This window comes from Coptis chinensis, chromosome 9, assembly GCF_015680905.1.
Source record: "Coptis chinensis isolate HL-2020 chromosome 9, ASM1568090v1, whole genome shotgun sequence".
Lineage (NCBI taxonomy): Eukaryota > Viridiplantae > Streptophyta > Magnoliopsida > Ranunculales > Ranunculaceae > Coptis > Coptis chinensis.
Window position 1 is genome coordinate 34,192,858 of NC_141464.1, and position 20,264 is coordinate 34,213,121.

The following is a 20,264-nucleotide window of genomic DNA, read 5'->3' on the forward strand; positions in this document are numbered from 1 at the left end:
CTTAATACATATATTTTTGGTCTAATTCGATGAGAGATTTCTGAAGGCGTAAGCAGAATCCAAGTTAGAAGATGAGAACTGAGTGTTTTTCAGCTCGACAGTTTATATTTTTTGTTAGATTTCTGCTGGAAAGAGGTTTGGTTTATACAAAAAACTATCAATAAACCAATTGTTAAAGTAATTAAGAAAAAAGTTTATTTTCAATATAGTTTGGAGGTTTTGAGTGTTGTATCATTGATTTCTAATATATAGTTCGTTTTTGTTACAAACACTTAGAGTGACAGATTTTTATGAAAGAAAACCAAATGCACACATCATGCCAATTCTGCCAACGATGACAACCTAATTTTTTGGTCATATATTGAGACAATAACTATATTTTGTTATAATAGATATTATGAAACCTAGAATATGCTCCTATTGAATGTATTGTTTCTTTTATTTTCTTTCTTACATATTTAGTTCTTACATTTTCTAAAAGTGTTGTATATGTTAGAATTATGTATTTAATCAAAATGTTAACTCTATTTTTCCAAGTTTTTTCTATTGAATTAGGTGGATATGTTTTAGTTACTTATGGGATTTATGGGATCCATGAGACTAATTGTTGCAAGTGAAAATTCACATTATCAATATTGAAACTGAAGGTTTGTACATACTTTGCCGCTGTTAAACTTAAAAAAATGATTGCATGACCTAAAAAATATAGCTTATTAACGGTTGAGTCATTGGTTTTATTAGAATGATCATGCATCATATTTATTCTTGGATCATGTGAGGCATGTTGTTTATTCTTGGGTTGAGGTTTCACAACTGTGTGAAACACATTAGTCTGTTGCAATAATATGGAATTTGAAGCACTTGTGGGTGCATCACTTATGGGCATATTGCCGTGGGAAATTGAGTATGTATGACGCACAATAGTTCAATTTAATTAAATATAAAAAAGTAGTGGAAACACTCTTAATTTTTTCCTAATAAAATTGGAGTTAAAATAATAAATTGACACGATTTTATTTTGTTAGATTCACCTATAATAACTCGAGTAGCATAGCCACGTGTTAAATTCTAGTATATATATGGGAGATCAGACCAGTCTTTAATTCATTTTGTTGGTTCACTAAAGGACCCTTTGCAAATAGATCCCATCCCTATATCAAAATACATCAGCTCATTTGAGAAAGCCTAACCTTTTAAAACAGTGTTGCAACGCTGAAACATTGTGTATTTTTAGATAAAACATGAAAATTGAACACATCTGACATTAGAAAAGTTCAAATGAGCTGATTTTTCGTGTGGATAGTAGGGAGAAATCATATGCGAAAAAATTTGCCCTTTACACAGAGACGCACGGATAAGAAAAGAAGAAAGAATTGGTAAAATTAAATCAAACTTGACAAGGCAGAAAAAACAAGAAATGAAAATATTTAAGGTACAACACCAAGCTACAAGCCTACAAGTCTACAAAAAGAAAAGGACGTAACAAAATTTCAACTTTTTTTTTTGCTAAAGAGTAATTTTGATTAGAAAGGAGAAAATTACATGGAAGAAAATTTTAACTAAACTTTAGTAACTATAAGAGTTTTATCTGTACTTTCTGCAAAACGATATTAATTACAAAAAAAGAGAATTAACTGGAGCAAGGGACGCATTATAAGGATTGAACCACTATTCAATACACAATCAGATCAACCAACCTGACAGCCACTGAAGACCGTTCAAAATCCCACCAAACCCAAGGCGCACACATGAATGGCGTCAACGGACCTTCGCAATTACTTTGCCTTCTCCTAAAAACTGGACGATGATGGTATACTATTACCACCCACGGAGTAATGCACAATAGCAAATCTGCAACCCCGACCAACTAAGGAGTTCCACTCCCCATACTACTTCTAATTGGCTTACAGCCATACACACATGAAAAGGTCTCCAAGCAAAGGGGGCAAAGTCAGAAGAAGATGTTCCTCCACAATATCTATACTGGACTTTTTATGCTCCTAGACAGTCCTTAAGAAACAAGGGGATATGGATCCCACAAGAAGCTGAATCATGGAGCTGGTGTTCAAAGGATTTTCCCTCATCTTGAGAAATGTCTTTAACACATTCAGCCAGTCTATATACTAAAAGCACTGCACCAACAGTTTTGCAAATTCAGTCTTGGCTGATCTATAGCGAGGATGATCCCCATGATCCTTAAGATCAGTTCAGCGTACCACCATGTGAGCACTATATCTCTATGTTATATAAACTACAAAGCATGTCTGAGTCAAAGTCAATTACAATACTTGCCTTGTCACTCAAATTCCCTGGTGATGGACCATGAATCTTTCCTCCTTCGGAAGGTGCACCCATTGGGAATCGCTCCACAAACTGATGGGCCATCAAGTCATCAAGACCATGTTTCTCATAGCTCATAAACGCACCCAAAGCCCCTAGAAATCCCTCATGCCGCAAAAACATTGCTTTCGCATCACCTTTAGACCTAGTCATAAAAAGTGTTTAGTTCCATATTAGAGCAAAATATATATATTAAGAAAGAGACTTAATAACAAAGAAAGTGACCAAAAAGATACTTGAGCAAAAATTGGAAAGGGTGCAACTTGGTAATGTGTACACAAAAGATGGATCTGGAAAGGGATACAAATTTAGCTATCCCTCTAACACATCTATTCTATGATATAGTTTTACCATCTTTAAGAAAATATCATCTTTCATTCTCATGCTAAATACTATGAAGTGGTAACATTCTAAATGAGTAGTTACAAGCAATGTACATCTCTCCATTTTCTACAAAAATGCTACAAACAAAAGGAGCAAACGAAGTGAGACAAAATTATCCATGCCATAGCTAGTATTTGTAATCTAACGCATGGATTATGGGAGGTCAGGACTATCTTAGGAATGAGGAATCATAGACACATGTTAGTAACTTACATTAGCACTTATTAAAGAAAAGCAATATAACTTTCTAGGATTTCAGATAGGCACAAAAATCATTCACATTAACTTTATAACAATTAGCCTCAAAAAACAATAGGCACAAAAGTGAATAACCGGAAATCCCTTACCAAAAATGAACAGCATCTGAGATGGTGTCCATGGTATAAGCATGGCCCCTTATAAAAAATCCTCCAAACAATATCCTCTTCAGTTTAAATCTAAGTGCATTCAAGTAGGCGATCTATCACATGAAGTCAATCGTAAATGTCAATATACTATTAGAACAGAACCTAACATTTGACGGCTTTAACTAGCTAGAATATCTGAGACAAACGTAGTTCTAGCAAGAGTTTTTTCTTATGATCGACAAAAGACAATATGATGATATATGAGTAATGCACAAGATTACATCAACACTTGAAATCAGCTAGGGGCTAATAACCTAAGCCCAAGCATCCCGACCCTATTTACAATGCAAAAGCCCGAAAAATAGCAACAAGAATAGCAGAGAACGCAAAACAAAACCACAAGATGGCATCCAAAAAAGAGCAACAAGGCTAAAAACAAGCACCATCCAGAGCACCACCCCCACCCCTTGCTTAACTTTCCAATTCTGCCCCCACTCCATCAACTGTCATAGCCACCCTCTCCTCTCCATAACCCTAGATTTCTTCAGAGCATACAAAATCTCCCTCTTCTTCTTCATCCTCTGAGTTGGAAAATCCTGGGTACCTTCGGTTATGAACCTTATCATCTCTGCCTACACCTTGCCTTTCTCCAGATCGTCCACCAATTGTAGTGAGACATATCAACGGCGATATGTGTAAAAACATGGGATTGTTACTGTTGAGATGTTTGTAAAGTCCCACATGGGATACTTAAAGTCTTGCATAATAGCATATAGCAAATGCACATTTACAAGATCAGCTGCTCAGCTGCTGTTCAGGGGGCCATGTCAGCTATCAGAATAGTTTGGCAATGCATATAGTTCATGGGGCTGCTCCACTCATCACCAATTGGTTTTGAGTTGGATGTCCTAAAGTCTAAGATGGTATCAAAGCTCCAAGTTAATAATTTCCTGAATCTACTATTGTGCTGGTTTGATTGGAGTTCAAGAAAACCCCTTTTCTTTGAAACCGTATATGCTGTTCTAGGGACTTGTTGATTGATTAGTGTGGCGTTTGAAGGTTTGGCTAGAGAATTTGGACACTTTTTTGCTGCTGGGAATTGTTCGTCTTCTCAGATTTGTGGTGATTTTTTATTTTTTGTTCGGCCAAACCTATATATTTTGGTATTTTCTACCACATTGTTCTCTTGTTATTTCGTTTCTCATTGTTAAGAGAAATTTCATTGTTTATTTTCTTATTTTTATTTATTTTTTATTATTGTTATCCTCCGCTCTCTATAATAAAGAGAGACCTTCTTACGTGGATGGTCTCTTACCTAGGTGGCACCATTCTTGAGGAAGAGATCTGCCACGTGGACACACTTAAATTATTAAAAGTGTCCTGATACAACTACAACTTGAATAGTACGTTAATAGAATCCTTCACAAAAAAATTTATTTTGAGTAAGCAGTGAATTCCAATTTCAGTAAGATTCTTAAATAGGAGGGAAATTTTAAACTCCTACCCAGGTGGATGGTCTCTTTCCTAGGTGGCACCAATCTTAAGAAATAAATCTTCCACGTGGACACACTTAAATTTTCAAAAGTTTCATAATACAACTACAACTTTAACTTTCCATTAATAGAATCCTTCACAAAAAAAATCTAATTTGAGTAAGCGGTGAATTTTAATTTCAGTAAGATTCTTAAAGAGGGGGAAGATCTTAAAATCGTACCCAGTTTACACAAATTATTTAAAAGAGCCCAGGCGTATGCCTGAGTCCAAAAACTTGTTATTACTTAAATTGTAGATAATGTTTCCAATACCTAGCGACGCTGGTCAAGGTTCCAACCTGCCTCAAACCCCTTGGGTATTTTCATGATGATATTGGTAAGTGGATTGCTTTTGTTAAGTTATATGGTAAAAAGTATTTGGCTTGGTCTCAAGTAGTTAAGGTGTTTCTTCGTGCTAAGATGAAAATCAAACATATAAACGTTGAACAACCTAATGAATATGCACCCACTTCTGAAAACTATGACTCTTGCTTCTGAAACTACTAGGTGACGCACCACCTATGGGCACCACCTATGCTTTTGGGCCATATGAATAATTAGGAGTATTGAGGAAAGAATTGCAGACATGACAATCGGTTTCCACCAATAGTAAAATCTGATAAATAAAAATAAAAATTCGTGTTGTGTAATTTACCTGTCCAATATTGTTGGAAATCATTCGCAAGAGGGACATGGAGATATCTTCAGGCCTGTAATCTTCAAGCTCCTTATTATTGGAGATCGGTTTCCCAAAACTTGCAGCAATGGTTCCTTTTGAGAGACCAATCTGTTTCATCCAAACAATTAAAATGCCAAATTGCAGAGAATAAAAAACTAATATAGGAAATTCCCATGTGACCATTAAAAAAGAAGAAGGGTTACATAATAATCCATAACCTCTGACTTTGATCTGGCATACAACAAATAGTCTACTTGTTACAAGATAGATAACGCATAGATAAAATGACCCCGGAACTGTCACACATATCAATGTCTGTCCTACATAAATATCTTAGTATCCCAAACAGTTTTCCAACCCGTTTTCCTTGAGTAGGAGGTTAAACTGTAAAGTGTGACACCTAAGCATTCACCTACACAGGCTGGATCTGAAGGGCTCTCATAGCCTTATGCTGTTTTATAGTGTAAATAGTTCCACTTCCAACGGAAGAACATAACCAGTTTCCCCTTTATGGAGGAATAAAAAAGGTACTAAACTTTCTAAAGTCTCCTTGGCCTAGAACAGCCCTCCACCCTCACGAGCCCATATAGTGTGTCTCGGACGTGGTGATGGAACCTTATTTTCTCTTGGACATCTTGAATGTTCCTGATTTTCTTAGATATATTAATGAAGATATAATGAATTTTACCGATCAAATTTGTTTTTTGCAGATTATCACAAAATCTGATTGAAAATGCAAACTTGGAACAGGAATCATAAGCATGTCAGTGCCCACTCAATCTTTACAAAATTGGAATTTTACATTGTTCAATTGTTTGTGCAACATGTTTCTTATCTAAATATCCCCCCCACACTTCTTTTCTTCGTTTTCATTATATGACATCTTTTCATCAGTCTAACAAAAAAAAAATCATCAATTAACTTATCACCTTAACAACACACTGAAGTAGGTGGCATCTCAAAATTACTGTTTTACTTAGATATAATTACCAAAAAGCAAGAGAAGGATTACAAACAAATAGTACACATACCTTGGAATAGTCGCCACCATAGATGTCTTCAACAAGCTTGTCTAGTTCCCTATTGTCTCCCTGTTGACTCAACTCCAGCAGCTCATCGAAGCTAGAACAAGAAATTGTTATGAGGGTCTTAAAGAAATGTATGTTTTAACTTATCAAAAGATAGTAAATAAAAGAAGAACCTCTTGCATTTCGTTAAAAGCCTTCCTAGTCCCCAAAAGGTACCACCACCAACATTTGTTCCGCTAACTCTTTCATACTTTCCATCTCCATCCACCTGAAAAGCAGTTCACGATTCACAGGTATATAAACTATCTTGGATTAAAGATCAACCCACTATAATAATGTTTTGACAAATTATACCTTGATCATGCTGACCCCGGAGCCAATATTGACAAGAAGATAAGGGAACAAATCGTTATGATCAATCTGAACAATTTTTTTCTGACCCTTGAAGTGTGTGAAAGCTTCATGATGGATCGCCTACTCCACAATTAAGATAAAACTTCAATATTAATAATGTGAAAATATTGAAAACAATTGTTCAAATAAATGGAAGTACACATTTGAGTCAGGATTCTAGGTCTATATGGCAACGACAACAACATAACATAACTGCCGAGACAGGGAAGCCAAAATTTCTTGTTGGTTCATCAATTTCTGTAACCACCATTAATTTGGACTCTTTTGGGATAAGGGTTTGACAATTTGCTCCGAGAAGAGGAAGTTGCTTTCTAGAGGAAGGAGAGTAACTCTTGTCAAAAGTAAGCTCTAATCCAAATAAGGCCATCTCAATCTTATCCATTCCTTTTAGTTTGGTTGTAGGTATTGTTTTACATCACTTTTACCAATCTAGTAGAGCTTTTGTATTCCTAAAGTAGAAAACCGTGCAAAATACGAAGAAGTCACAAGCACAATTTTATTTTCTTCTGTTTTAATACATCAAGAAGAAGTGATATGGATGATCAGCAAGCAGTTACTTCTCCATAGCCCCAGCCCGCCCAAGTACCCCCCTCCCCAAGTAACAAATAAATTACTGCATATTCCAATTACTATTTCCTCCATTTCAACCTTAACACGTGGGTCTCCACCTTCCAGATCACCTTCGCCCCTTCCATTCTCCGACCATGTCGATGTCAAATCTGACTTCACAAGTATTATAACCAATTTATCTGGTTGGTGCTCTCAAGTCAATAGCCGCACCGATGCATGATACAAAAATATTTCATAAAACAATCATTCAATAATCCTTAAGTTTAAACGAGATTAGACAACAATTAAAACAGTCCGCTGATATTTATTCGTAGATGGCGAATGAAAGATAAACATAGCAAAAGAGTAGTAGTATATGATTCCTACCTTAAGCAAAAAATTTGCTCCAGAAACCAAGCAATTCATTTCATCTTCCTTTTCAATGCTAACACCAAGCCTCTCTTTAAACATATCTGCAAACTTGTATGCTCCACCTCCTGTGGCCTACTCATAAACAAAAATTCAATGTTAATCAACGAGCACTTGGAAAAGACATTCAGGCCAATTAAACACTAAATATGGTACCTTCAACAGAAACTTCGACAGAGACTTGTATACTTAAGAAAATGGACTAAACCTAGTTATGTCTTATTTTATTTCCTAAAGCACATATCTTGCTCATTACCTTTTGAGTTTTATTTAGATTATCTCATTTACAAAGTGAATAGCTGGACCTCCTTTTCCATCAGTACTAGAGAGCTTAACTACAAAACAAACAATTCGAAGTAAGAGGCTGAGAACAAACAGATACCCAGCTTGCAAACAAGTGAGGCAAAGGGAGACCAATTAACAGCGTTTGTTAGCACATCCGCAAGGGTGGGAACATAGCATCCAAGGTACAGATATCTCCTGAAGTAACTTTCTCTTTGATGAAGTGACGTTCAACCTCAATGTGTTTAGTAGTTGGACTAGATTGTCAGCATTACTAAGAAAATCAACCAAAATTGTTTTCTCTATTACAAAGGGAACTTTATAGATTTGGCTGTCTTTCTATTCAAAGACACCACCAAAATAGAAACTCATAAATTAACCATAAACCCTGATTAAACTCGAGCAATTGTCACACTTAATTAGGCCCAAAATAAAAATAACTAAAAGAACATCGCCCATTGATGCAGCACATCATTCTCTTCTGCTAATATAAGTTCCACCTTGAATTTAAGACGATCAAGGACTGCAATTGTAGATAGCGGCACTGACCACACCATACTCCCAAGGTTGTAACGAACTTGACCACGAATTTTACCCTTGTTGCGGCTTACAGAATTATCACATAATGAGGGCTTAAGTTTTGAACTTGAAAGCATTTGAAGGAATTGTACCATTGGGTAAACACGTGCATCATATTGTTTAACAAAACCCTCCATATTTAATCTACACATGTAGGATAAATTATCTCCGTACACCAAAACACGGCTTCAAAGATTGAATTCCAAAAATCTCAGATTTTTCATCTATGGGGTAAGACTTATGCAGTAACAGAAAATTCAACTTGCTCATCAATTGTCCAAATTGGAGCAATATATGCAATCTCCAAATCAGAAAATCTGCAAAAAGATTCACAAGGAACTCATCTCCAAGATTTGAAAAGAAATCAGCAATACCATAAACTTCAAAGTTTCGATATTTTATCCGGGCCGTCACGTCTTTTTCTGCATTAAGCATGCGAACAAAACAATCAATCTCCCCTATTTCCTTCAATTTTCTGTCCATCTAAAATTTCAGCAAGATCGCAAATAATATTTTCTAGCGACTTTGTTAGATCAGAAAACTTATCAATATAACCTTCTAAATCAAGTCCAATTGTTGTACTGCTGGTTCAGACAATCTCTCAAACACATTGCTAGGAATATAGATGGAACTATGGAGGTGCTGGTGGGGCGACCGCACCCCCAAGATTTGGAAAAACTCCAATACTACGTTAGTAATAACCAAGAAAAATGTCAAAACTACAAGGATTCGCACCCCAATTTTTTGTTTTTTTCAAAATTTTTACTATCGCACCCTCTTTTTCAATGTTGAATTACATTCACTCTTGCACACCTAGACTTCGAAACCTGGTTCCGTTCAAGGCTAGGAGGATCTTGAAACGATGGCAACCATCATTAGCACTGGGTTGGGACAACAACAAAGATAATAACTAGCCTTCAAACCCGTCCTACGAACGGGTGCCGTTATATTAAATTATTGTAAAAAATATTAGCAACTATGCATAGCTATGAGATATGAAAATTATATTAATCAATCATTCAAATTTCTTGCACCACTCTCTATAAAAATGAAGTATCAAACATTGATAAAACTCATCGATTTCTTTTTGTTGTTAGGTTTAATAATAGAAGTTTGATTGAAGTTTTGTGAGAATACCCAATGTGACGAAAATAATATTGAAGCTACTTGAATAACATGACATTTTATGATAAACACTACTTAAAATGCAAAGCTATATTTGTCGTGACATTTATTCCTCCTACATATAATACAAACATGTTTTAGGGTTATTAGTCCAATGCATTTGTATCAAGTTTCTGATTTTCCATTAATTATTCTTTGAGGTTAGTTCAATGTAGTACATTGCATTCAGTTTCTAATTTCTCATTAAATATTGTTTGAGGTTAGTTCAATACAGTTGCATCAAGTTTCGATTTTCCGTTAATTATTATTTGAGGTTAAGTGCAATTGCATCCACTTTATAATTTTCGTTAGTTATTCATTAAGGTTAATTCAAGACAATTGCATGTTTTAGATGTTTTTAATTAGTCTTTGAGATTAGTTCAATGCATTTGCATCCAAGTTCAATCTCCGATTAATTACTCTTTTGAGATTAGTTCAATACATCTGCATCCATTTTCTCGATTTTTCGTATTTATTTATATTTTGAGGTTAGTTGAATGCGGTTGCATCAATTTTCGATTCCGTTATTTATTTTTTGAGGTTAGTTCAATGCGGCAGATCCATTTCCGATTTTTCGTTAATTATTATTTGCGGTTAGTTCAATACATTTGCACCCAATTTTCAATTTCATGTTATTTGTTCTTTGAGGTCAGTTCAATGCATTTGCATCTAGTTTCCAATTTCTCGTTTATTATTTAATAAGATTGCATTTGCATCTAGGTCCCGATTTCCAGTTAATTATTGATTGAGGTTAGTTCAATGAATTTGCATATAGTTTCCAATTTATCGTTAATTATTTCTTGAGGTTAGTTCAATGCATTTGCATCCAATTTATTATTTATGTTTTGAGGTTAGTTCGATGCAATTACATCTGGTTTCTGATTTCCCGTTAACTATTCTTTGAGGTTATGTCAATGCATATTTGCATTTAGTTTCGATTTCCACCAATTATTCATGAGGTTAGTTCAACAAAATTGCATCCGGTTTTTATTTTATGTTAATTATTTTTTTGAGTTTAATTTGCATCCGGTTTCGATTTCCATTAATTATTATTTGAGGTTTGTTTGATGTATTTCTATACCGGTTTAACGATTTCCCATTAAATATTTTTCAAGGATTTGCATCCAATTTCTAATTTTTAACGTTAGTTTAATGCAATTGCATCCGGTTTCGATTTCTAGTTAATTACTTTTTGAGTTTAGTTTAATTTGCATAAAGTTTTCAATTTTCCGTTAATTACTCTTTAAGCTTAGTTATGTATTTGAATCAATTTTGATTTCCTTTTAATTATTCAATGTGGTGTATAATACCAACTTCTATGCAGATTGTCTTTGCAAACATGACATAAAAAATAAATTATGTTTGATTTACTATGTTGGATTATCAAAGATTATTCAGTTCCCGATTTCCCGTTAATTATTCTTTAAATTATGCATGACTCACTATGTGGAATCTGCAAAGATTATCTACGAATGGGTGTTGTTATATTAATTATTATAATTTTTTTTTTGCAAATATGCAGAATTATTATATATTAATATTATATTGATCACTCATCCAACTTTCTTATAGCGTGAAAACTTCATTCTTCATTAAAAAAAAAACTTTTATTTGACAAAATCCTTCAACTTTATTTTGTTGTTTAATAATAGAAGTTTAATTGAAGTTTTGCGAGATTGCCTAATAAGGCGAAGTTTATATATATTGAAGCTACTTGAATAGCAAAGAGTTACCAATCATATGAAAAGATATAAGATAAACACAATTTTAAATGCAAAATTATACTTATCGAGACATTCTCACAATATATAATCCAACTATGTTTTGAGGTTAGTTCAATGCATTTGCATCAAGTTTCTGATTTTTCGTTATTTATATTTTGAGGTTAGTTCAATGCGGTTGAATCCAATTTCGATTCCGTTATTTTTTTTAGGTTACTTCAATGCGGTTGCATCTAGTTTCCGATTTTTCATTAATTATTCTTTGTAGTTAGTTCAATACATTTTGCATCCAATTTCCAATTGGCAATTGTTCTTTGAGGTCATCTCAATGCATTTGCATCCAGTTTCCGATTTCCGTTAATTAGTCAGTAAGATTAGTTTAATACATTTGCATACAATTTCTAATTTCTGTTTATTATTTAAATTTGCATCTAGTTTTCGATTTCCCATTAATTATTGTTTGAGGTTAATTCAATGAATTTGCATCGGTTTCTAATTTCCGTTAATTATTTCTTGAGGTTAGTTCAATGCATTTGCATCCAATTTATTTTTAAATCCGGTTTCGATTTCCCATTAATTATTCTTTAAGATTAGTTCCACTTGCATCATGTTTCCAATTTATAATTAATTTTTTCTTTTGAGGTTAGTTCAATGATTTGCATCCAAGATTTCCTGGTTAATTTAATCTTTGAGGGTTAGTTCAATGCATATTTGCATCCAGTTTTTCGATTTTCGACAATTATTTTTGATATTAGTTTGATGTATTTGCATCCAAGTTTTGATTTTTATTTAATTATTCTTTGAGATTAGTTTAATGCGATTTGGATTTTCTATTAATTAATTTTTAGGATTAGTTTAATGCTTGCATTTGCATCCAGTTTCTGATTTTCTGCTAAATATTATTTGAGGTTAGTTTGATGGATGCAAATGCATTCAATTTTCGGTTCCCCATTAATTGTTCTTTGATGTTAGTTTTATTCAGTATTATATATGTTTTAAAATATTTGTCATTATTGCTTTGCCGTTATTTTTTTTTCATTTTCTATTATATATTTTGTGATGTTATTTTTTGTATAATTTAATTTTCCACATGTAATTTGTTTTTGTTTGGTATATAATTTATTTAACCCCAACGTTCACTTTAACTGAATATATATATATATACCGTGTTGAAAATTTATAAATTTATAAATTTAATTGGAATATATCATAATTATTGTGGCCAAAATTGTGATTTTTGGAATCCTTAACTATGAATAATCGAAAAGGGTTTTAGGAAAATTGTTTTAAGTGGAAACTATTGCTTTTAGTAATTTAGTTTTTTGTCTCATTTTTTTTTCGTAATTAGCTATATTGTTTATGAAAAGTTGGAAACTCTGTGAAAGTCTAGATGAGATATTTTTTTTTTTTCGTAATTAGAGACTTTCTGAATCTGTAGATAGAATTGTTTTTCTTATTTATATCATACTTTTTTATAAGTAGTAATAGAGTTTAGAAAAAACTGGAGTCCCTGCAAGTGTTCCAAAAAATAGATTGGTGAGGGTATAACTATAATATATATCTAAGGAATTGAAATATGTAGTAATTATTGTGGCCGTAATTGTGATTTTTGAATCCTTAAGCTGAATAAATGGATGGATGACGATCAAATCGAAAGGGTTTTAGGAAAATCGTTTTCTGGAAATTATTGTTTTTAGCAATTTAGTTTTTTGTCTCCTTTTTTTTTTTTTTTCAGAATTATATTAGTAATATTTTTAAGAAAAGTTGGATATTCTCAATGAAACTCTAGATGAGATTGTTTTTAAGAATTAGCTATAGTGTTTAGGAAAAGTTGAAGAGTCAGTGAAACTCTAGATGGGATTGTTTCCTTATTTATATCATACTTTTTTATATTTAGTAATAGAGTTTAGGAAAAACTGGAGTCTCTATGAGGGTATAGCTATAATATATATCTAAATATAAAGATAAATATTTGTTTCCTATTTTATCTCCTATTTTTTCTTAATTAGTCATGACACGTGGATACTCTAGAAACGCTTCCTCAATTGAAGAGGGTAGAGCTATAATATATATATAAAGATAATAGCTATTATAAAATAATAATAGTTATTACTATAATAATAAATAATTACTATAATAATAATAAAAATATATATGTTGAACAAAAACATATGATCTCAAGGCACTAGGTAATGACCAACCCCACTGTATCTTATTTGTTCAAGCAAAAAACAAAACTGTATCTTATTTTGACATCACAGAAAGTCTCAACCTACCCCCAACATGCCTATTGACATGAAAGGTTTCACATCTAATGATATTATGTTTATTGGAATGTAATATGCAAATGGGTGCATAGGATCCTTTGGATTGGAATCTTGTTGAATTTGTATGATATGTGGATGGCGGAAGAGCCTTTTGACAGTTTATAGTCAAGGCTTCGATTGGTTGTTCAGTACTTCGAAAAGCTTTATCACTACAATGAAACTGATAAGGCTTGGCATCTCTGTGATCCTAATAATGAGAGTGTGTTTAAGGCCATCAGAAACTCAGGTGTCAAACTTTGACACACGACTACGACCAGTCTTATGGGATTTAAATTGTGATCATTGGCTTGATGCGGTAGCAGTGTCAACTGAAGTTGAAGCAGAGAAACCAACTTGTGAGTTACTGTGAGTAACTCCAGTGGATGCTGTGCATGTAGGGGATGATTGTAGAAATCATGTTTGGGGTGCTAGAGATTCAGGTTGTGATGCGTGGCTGGGGGAGTGATGCTCACTCTTTCAAGGAGGTTGTTGTGCCTTTGTAAGGAGCATGCATCTTCTACCAGGTTGCTGAAGAGAAGTTCCTCAACCCAAAGGATCCAATGCATCCATATGCATATTATATTCCAATACTCAGTGAACTTCACATGAATACTATAACTTATATTTGGAAATTATTTTATAGAAACACATTGGAAAGCCAAATTAAAGTACAAAGGCAGCATTTAAAAGGTAATTCATATCAAAGAATTCTACCTTAATCCTTGTATTTTCATTGCCTTGGGATTCAGACATCCAACCTTTCGCAATAAATTAAGGTAAATTAGAAGAAGAAAATGAGGATGAAGTAATTTGGAGTGCAAATGCATTGGTTAAATATGCGTACCGCCATGGTGCAGCTGCTTGGAGTAAATAAAATCTAAGCATTCATTAATTTTGGTTGTCTCAAACTTGAGAAAATGGAGGCTTCCACCTAGAATAGGGCAACTCCTCTCATCCTCAGTAGGTTGATCCTCATGTCTTGAGAAATAGACCAACTTGATTAGAGATCCTGAGAAGCAGAAATTACAACACTTGTGTTTAAGGTCATATGATGTAAAGAAAGGTGGAGTATATGAATGAAATTACCTCCAATGTCTAAAGAAAGATGAGAAAAATCTTGAGACTGATTAGGCAATAAAATAGTAGGATCCTTTTCTTCGACATTGCCTTGAATTGCTGCACCACTTAAATCAAGTTGTGGACGTGAACTCGACGGATCAGACATTATTCGATCAGGTTTACAAATAATGAGTGGCCATTGGATGACGGGCTTTTTAATCCATAAAAGGGCCCGTCATTTACCCAAACACAATAGAAGAATGCTGCAGTTTCCAGCGTTCATGTCGCAGAACCCATCAACGAGTATAATGCCATCATCACTTCTATTACCTTCACAGTGGCCCACACCTCATAATGACGAGGTTTCACTCGCCATGGAGGAATCTGAATACGAAGTCAAGGTACTACTTTCCATGTGTTTTTTAACTATAAAGTTTGATTTTTTAACTGTGAGAAATGTTTTCATCCGAACAATCAACTATCTGGTGAGTGGATTGTGTTTTTGCTGATTCTTGCAGTTAAATGAGATCAGAAATGCAAATAGCAATTTTGTTGTGATTGGTAAAACATCTGTCGAGAATGAAAAAGAAGAAGTTGATAATGAAGCTGATGATGATGAAGCTGACAATGCAGAGGAATCAGAGGGCGATGAATTTGAGCAAGAAACTGGTTGATTCTTATAATCTCATTCAACCATTGAGCTTTGGAGTTGAATTGTTAACTATGATGTGCACATCAAATTCCATGTTGCCAGTATTACTGAGTATGTATATGTTTTTCCTGTTGCATTTTTTTAGCATCTGCTGCAGAATCCTATGCCTGTTGTATGATCATCCTCCCTTCTTTTTAAAACTTTATGCACATTGTGTTTTTTTTATTGATCTGGTATTCTACTCGTGCAATAGAAGATAATTGGTCTACTTCCTGAGCTTGGGAGTAGCAGAGTAGCTGTAAGTTTGATTGACTTTGCATCATATTTTTCAGTAAATATGGAAATGATATAACCTACCTTGAGCCAAAGCACCTTAAACTACCTTTTCAACTTTTGTTTTGTCAACAAACTTCTTAGAAACTTTCTACTGTTCAAGAGGAGAGAAACTTGCTATCATACCAAGTGGAATGTAGAAGAAAGGCATCAGAAATAGCTAATTACTAGGAAATCAAGTGACCTTGTTGCATGGGCTATAAATTGAACGTCTTAGAAGGTATGCGTCTCAGCATGTTGTCTCTATTTGTACACCTGTATAAGCAGATTATATTTTTCTTTTCTTGGGTGAATTATATGGCGTCAAGATTTTAAGACATAAAATTTCGACTATGGATATATATATATTTTTTATCGGTAAAGTATAGTTTATATATATATCGAAAAGAAAAAGGATGAGATATCCTATAGTACAAGTTACAAAATACTAAGAAAATAACATAGAAAATCCTATTAACGATTCATAATGGACTCCCATCTGCACACGAAAGCGTTGAAAGGGATGTCTCGAAACACGTTGTGCACTTTCAACCAGAAAAACAAACGCGCTTTAAGGCCAAAACCACCTTCCCCATAGACATCGTAGAAACTTCAAAATGTCTATTATTCTTCTCCAACCATATACCCCATAGGATTGCGAAAAGAAGCATGCTCCAAAGACGGCAACCCTTCCGAGAATGGACCCTCAAATTCCATGAGGCTAAAACCTTCTTCACCAAACCAGGACACGCCCAAGATACACGGGACTCAAACAAAAAAGAACACCAGATTCTCCAAGAGAAAGGACACAACAAGAGAATATGATTCACAGACTCCCCATCTCTCAAACACAAGGGACAAAAATTTACAATCACCTCTTTGATGTGTCTTTTTCTGAGGTTGTCTATGGTCAAGATCTTACCTAAAGCAACTTTCAAAGGAACTTTGGAACCCCAAATAATCTGACTCGGAAAATTATGAAGGAATTTTAGGCCCCGATGAAGAACAATGGAATGAAGTTTAAAGTAATAGGATCTACAAGAAAATACCCCCTTCTTGTCAATATGCCAAAGTCTTTTATCTTTTTCCAGTCTCACAGAAGGAATAAAGTCTAACTTCATTGTGAGTGCAGCCACACTTGCTACATCCCTATCAGAGAGAGCATCATAAATCCCAAGGTTCCAAGCAACAGAACTATTATCTACCCTCATGAACCAGCAAACCGGTTTATTTTTAAAGTCAAATAAGGCATACAATCAAGGGAACACCCACCCTCAGCAAGGGTCTCTCCTTCAACCAAACATCCTCCCATAAACGAATACTTTCTCCACTGCCCAAAACATATCTAATATACTTGTGGAAAACCTCACTTACTTTATGAATATCTTTCCACACGCCACACCCATAGGGTATGGTAACAAGGCCACTCTCCCAACTTTAACTCCGCTCCCCAAACCTAGACACTATAACTTTCCTCCAAAAGTTTTTTTTTCCCTCCCCAAACCTCCAAAGCCATTTACCGAGTAACACAATATTAAACTCATGCAAGCTCCTGATACCCAACCCGCCTCAACCTACACACTCTCTTCCAACGAACCAGGTGGAATCTGTCTTTCTTCGCTATCACTATCGTCCCAAAGCAAATCCTTAATAATTAATTCCAATCTGTTGGCAACACTAGTGGGCATGTAGAAGAGGGACATGTAGTAGACAGGGAAGCTAGAAAAAATGTTTTTGATAAGGATAACTCGATCACCTGTGGACAAAAAACGACCCATCCACCCTGCCAATCTACGGCTAAACCGCTACGATCTATAAGACCCTCCCAAAGGTAGACCGAGGTATTTAGACGGGAAATTGTCAGCTATACAACCAACAAAGGAAGCCATAAAGTCAAGATTTTCCTCAACACTCACCCCGAAGATGGTGCTCTTAGCCATATTCATTTTGAGACCCGAGACTGCCTTGAAACAGCATAAGATGCCTCTAAGATACCTCAACTGCTCTATATCATGTCCCACAAAAACAACCATATCATCAACAAATTGATGGTGTGATATTAAAACCGGATTCCAACCCACTCTGAAACCTTCTAAAGCCCCTAACCGATTCGCTCTATCAACCATCTTACCGAACACCTCAACAACCATGAGGAAAAGAAGAGGGGATAACGGATTCCCTGTCTAATACCTCTAGAACTCTTAGAAAACCCCGCCGGTGAGCCATTAATAATAAAAGAAAACGAAGCTGGCGAAACACATCTCCCCCTCCACTTAATACCAAAACCCATCCTCATCATAATATAATCCAAGAAATCCCAATTCACATTATCATAAGTTTTAGCCAAATCAATCTTACACACCATACTAGGATGACCACCCCTCATTCTATCATCTATAGCCTCATTGGCTATCAAAACCCCATCCAAAATCTAACGTCCAAAAATGAAGGCCCCTTGTTCTTGAGCAATCATTCTCGATAACACATTTTTTAACCTGATTAACATGACCTTTGAGATGATTTTGTATGCACTGCCAATAAGACTAATGGGGCGCAAGTCAGATATATCCTCCACACCTTGCTTTTTAGGAATCAACTGGATGAACGTATTATTAAGACTATGGGCTAGGAAACTCAAATCATGAAAATCTCATACCATATCCATAAAGTCGCCTTTAATCACCTCCCAAACAATTCTAAAAAACTCAATGGGAAAGTTGTCTAGTCCAAGAGATCTATCATTCTTCAAATCCTTCATAGCTCCCCACACTTCCTCCTCCTCCATATCCTTTTCAAGCACATCTCTTTCCCCTTCCGAAATGCTATCAATGACAAGATTATCGATCCGAGGACGAATGTGATTTGGTTCTCTATACAACTCCGAGTAGTAGCGAACTACCTCATCTCTAACATTATCCTCTCCCTTCACCTTCACCTTCACCTCCTCATCCTCTATCATTAATCTGTCAAGATAATTCTACCTGTTTCTAGCTTTTGCACATTGGTGAAAAAATTTAGTATTAGATAGCCCCTCCTTGAGCCACCGCTCACCCGATTTACGCCTCCAAGAAGACTTTTCAAAACTAGCTATTTTTTCGAACTCAGCTTTTAAGTTCAATGCGGTGGTTCCACTCTTCCCTAAGAGGATTCTCCTCCTTCAAATCCAAAATCCTTATGTCTCTCAAGAATTGCTCTTTCTTCCTGTCCACCCTTCCGAACACTGTCTTATTCCATTCCTTGATCTTACCCTTCACAAACTTCAGCTTTTTAGCAAACCTGATGCTTGGTTGGTCACCATCCAGATCAACAGCCCACCATTTTCTAAACCTGTACATAAAATTCGGATCCGAAAACCACATAAGCTCAAATCGAAAAGGAATAGGTCTGTCTTTGCCCGTCTCTTTCACTAAGCTGATATGGCGGTGATCCGAGGTTGTACTAGGAGCCACCACCTGAACCGTGCGTGGCCAAATCTCCTCCCAACTAGCCAGTTACCAAAAACCTGTCCAAAGTCGATAAAATAGGGTTCTCCTGCTTGTTAGGCCAAGTAAACTTCCCTCCAGTGAGAGGGAGATCAATAAGCTCGCATCTCCTCACCCACTCATCGAAAACTCTCATAGGTGGAGAAATGAGACAGCCACCTTTCTTCTCATGTGAGAATCTTATCACATTAAAATCCCCCCCCCACACACACCAGGATCCACCTGTACTAAAGGCGTATATATCATCCAGTTCTCCCCAAAAGGACGAAGAGTTCTCCTTTTTAGAAGGCCCATAAACTACAGTCACCAATTTTGAATTGGTTTCCCCGCTAAACTTACACATGATAGAAACCGAAAACAAACCAACAATATTATCAGACACTTCGACCTTATCTTTTTCCCAAAGAACACATATGCCCCCTGCCGTATCAACTGCGGGTAGCTCAATCCAATGAATGTTATCGATACCCCAAATATCACGAGCATGCATAGCAGAAAAACACTGGAGTTTAGTCTCCTATAAAAGAACCACACTAGGTTTCTCTTTCCTAACCACCTCTTTAATACTCGACCATTTCTTACCGTCGCCCAAACCCCTCACATTCCAATTTAAGATTTTGTGATTCATAAAGACACTTCTTTTTCCCCCTTCTAGTACTACCCTCTTTAACCTCCTCTCCATAGTTGATAGTGGATGTGAGTCTAAGCATCTCTTTAGACAATTTCTTCCTAGTCTGCCCCCCAGACGGAGAGACCCCATTATCCGACTTGGTTCTACTTCTACCTTTAGGACCTTTATGACTCGCAGAATTCCCTACGGATGTTTGGACAGTAGCAAAAATAGATCTTAGAAGGTTTATAGTTTCCCTCTCCCTGCCTTCACAAGACAGCCCTGATATCCTAATAAGGTCCTCAGTATGATTAGACAACCAAAGGGATGTAGTATCTTCTAAAAGAACTTGATTAGGATCTACCATGGTTAAAGGATGCGGCTTCATCATTTCT

The 20,264-nt window shown here is 35.3% G+C and overlaps 3 protein-coding genes across 5 annotated transcripts; 1 reads left to right on the forward strand and 2 right to left on the reverse strand.

The window, feature by feature from the left end:
• Nucleotides 1-1,538: 1,538 nt before the first annotated feature.
• On the reverse strand, nucleotides 1,539-14,979 carry LOC147475687 (pantothenate kinase 2-like). Of its 3 annotated transcripts, XM_086582250.1 has the most exons (10): nucleotides 14,841-14,979; nucleotides 14,599-14,763; nucleotides 14,469-14,512; nucleotides 7,661-7,777; nucleotides 6,665-6,784; nucleotides 6,484-6,578; nucleotides 6,314-6,404; nucleotides 5,259-5,390; nucleotides 3,072-3,184; nucleotides 1,539-2,485 (listed from the first exon to the last, which is right to left on the reverse strand). In XM_086582250.1, exons 1-10 carry the CDS (start codon nucleotides 14,977-14,979, stop codon nucleotides 2,230-2,232), a joined length of 1,272 nt encoding a protein of 423 aa, XP_086438376.1. In that variant the 3' UTR covers nucleotides 1,539-2,229. The 3 variants fall into 3 exon arrangements, with proteins under 3 accessions (XP_086438376.1, XP_086438378.1, XP_086438379.1); XM_086582253.1 differs by lacking the exon at nucleotides 3,072-3,184 and having other exon boundaries at nucleotides 2,349-2,485; XM_086582252.1 differs by lacking the exons at nucleotides 14,469-14,512; nucleotides 14,841-14,979 and having other exon boundaries at nucleotides 14,599-14,736.
• A 22-nt stretch (nucleotides 14,980-15,001) lies between these two features.
• Nucleotides 15,002-15,733, forward strand: LOC147475688 (transcription termination factor). Its single transcript, XM_086582254.1, has 2 exons — nucleotides 15,002-15,214; nucleotides 15,332-15,733. The coding sequence occupies exons 1-2, from the start codon at nucleotides 15,002-15,004 to the stop codon at nucleotides 15,485-15,487; spliced, it is 369 nt and encodes a 122-aa protein (XP_086438380.1). The 3' UTR covers nucleotides 15,488-15,733.
• Nucleotides 15,734-18,878: 3,145 nt separating this feature from the next.
• On the reverse strand, nucleotides 18,879-19,749 carry LOC147475689 (uncharacterized). Its single transcript, XM_086585498.1, has 2 exons — nucleotides 19,280-19,749; nucleotides 18,879-19,104 (listed from the first exon to the last, which is right to left on the reverse strand). The coding sequence occupies exons 1-2, from the start codon at nucleotides 19,747-19,749 to the stop codon at nucleotides 18,879-18,881; spliced, it is 696 nt and encodes a 231-aa protein (XP_086441624.1).
• Between the last annotated feature and the right edge of the window lie 515 nt (nucleotides 19,750-20,264).

Coding starts and splice junctions, on each gene's coding strand:
- LOC147475687 (XM_086582250.1), bottom strand. CDS start 14,979: ATGTCTGATCCGTCGAGTTCACGTCCACAACTTGATTTAAGTGGTGCA. Junction 7,778..14,468: donor ATGAAAATACAAGGATTAAG/GTAGAATTCTTT, acceptor GTTTATGAGTAG/GCCACAGGAGGTGGAGCATA. Junction 6,579..6,664: donor CCGGGGTCAGCATGATCAAG/GTATAATTTGTC, acceptor ACTGCTTTTCAG/GTGGATGGAGATGGAAAGTA.
- LOC147475688 (XM_086582254.1), top strand. CDS start 15,002: ATGAGTGGCCATTGGATGACGGGCTTTTTAATCCATAAAAGGGCCCGT. Junction 15,215..15,331: donor AATCTGAATACGAAGTCAAG/GTACTACTTTCC, acceptor TGATTCTTGCAG/TTAAATGAGATCAGAAATGC.
- LOC147475689 (XM_086585498.1), bottom strand. CDS start 19,749: ATGCATGCTCGTGATATTTGGGGTATCGATAACATTCATTGGATTGAG. Junction 19,105..19,279: donor ATTTTATCGACTTTGGACAG/GTTTTTGGTAAC, acceptor TTTTATGTACAG/GTTTAGAAAATGGTGGGCTG.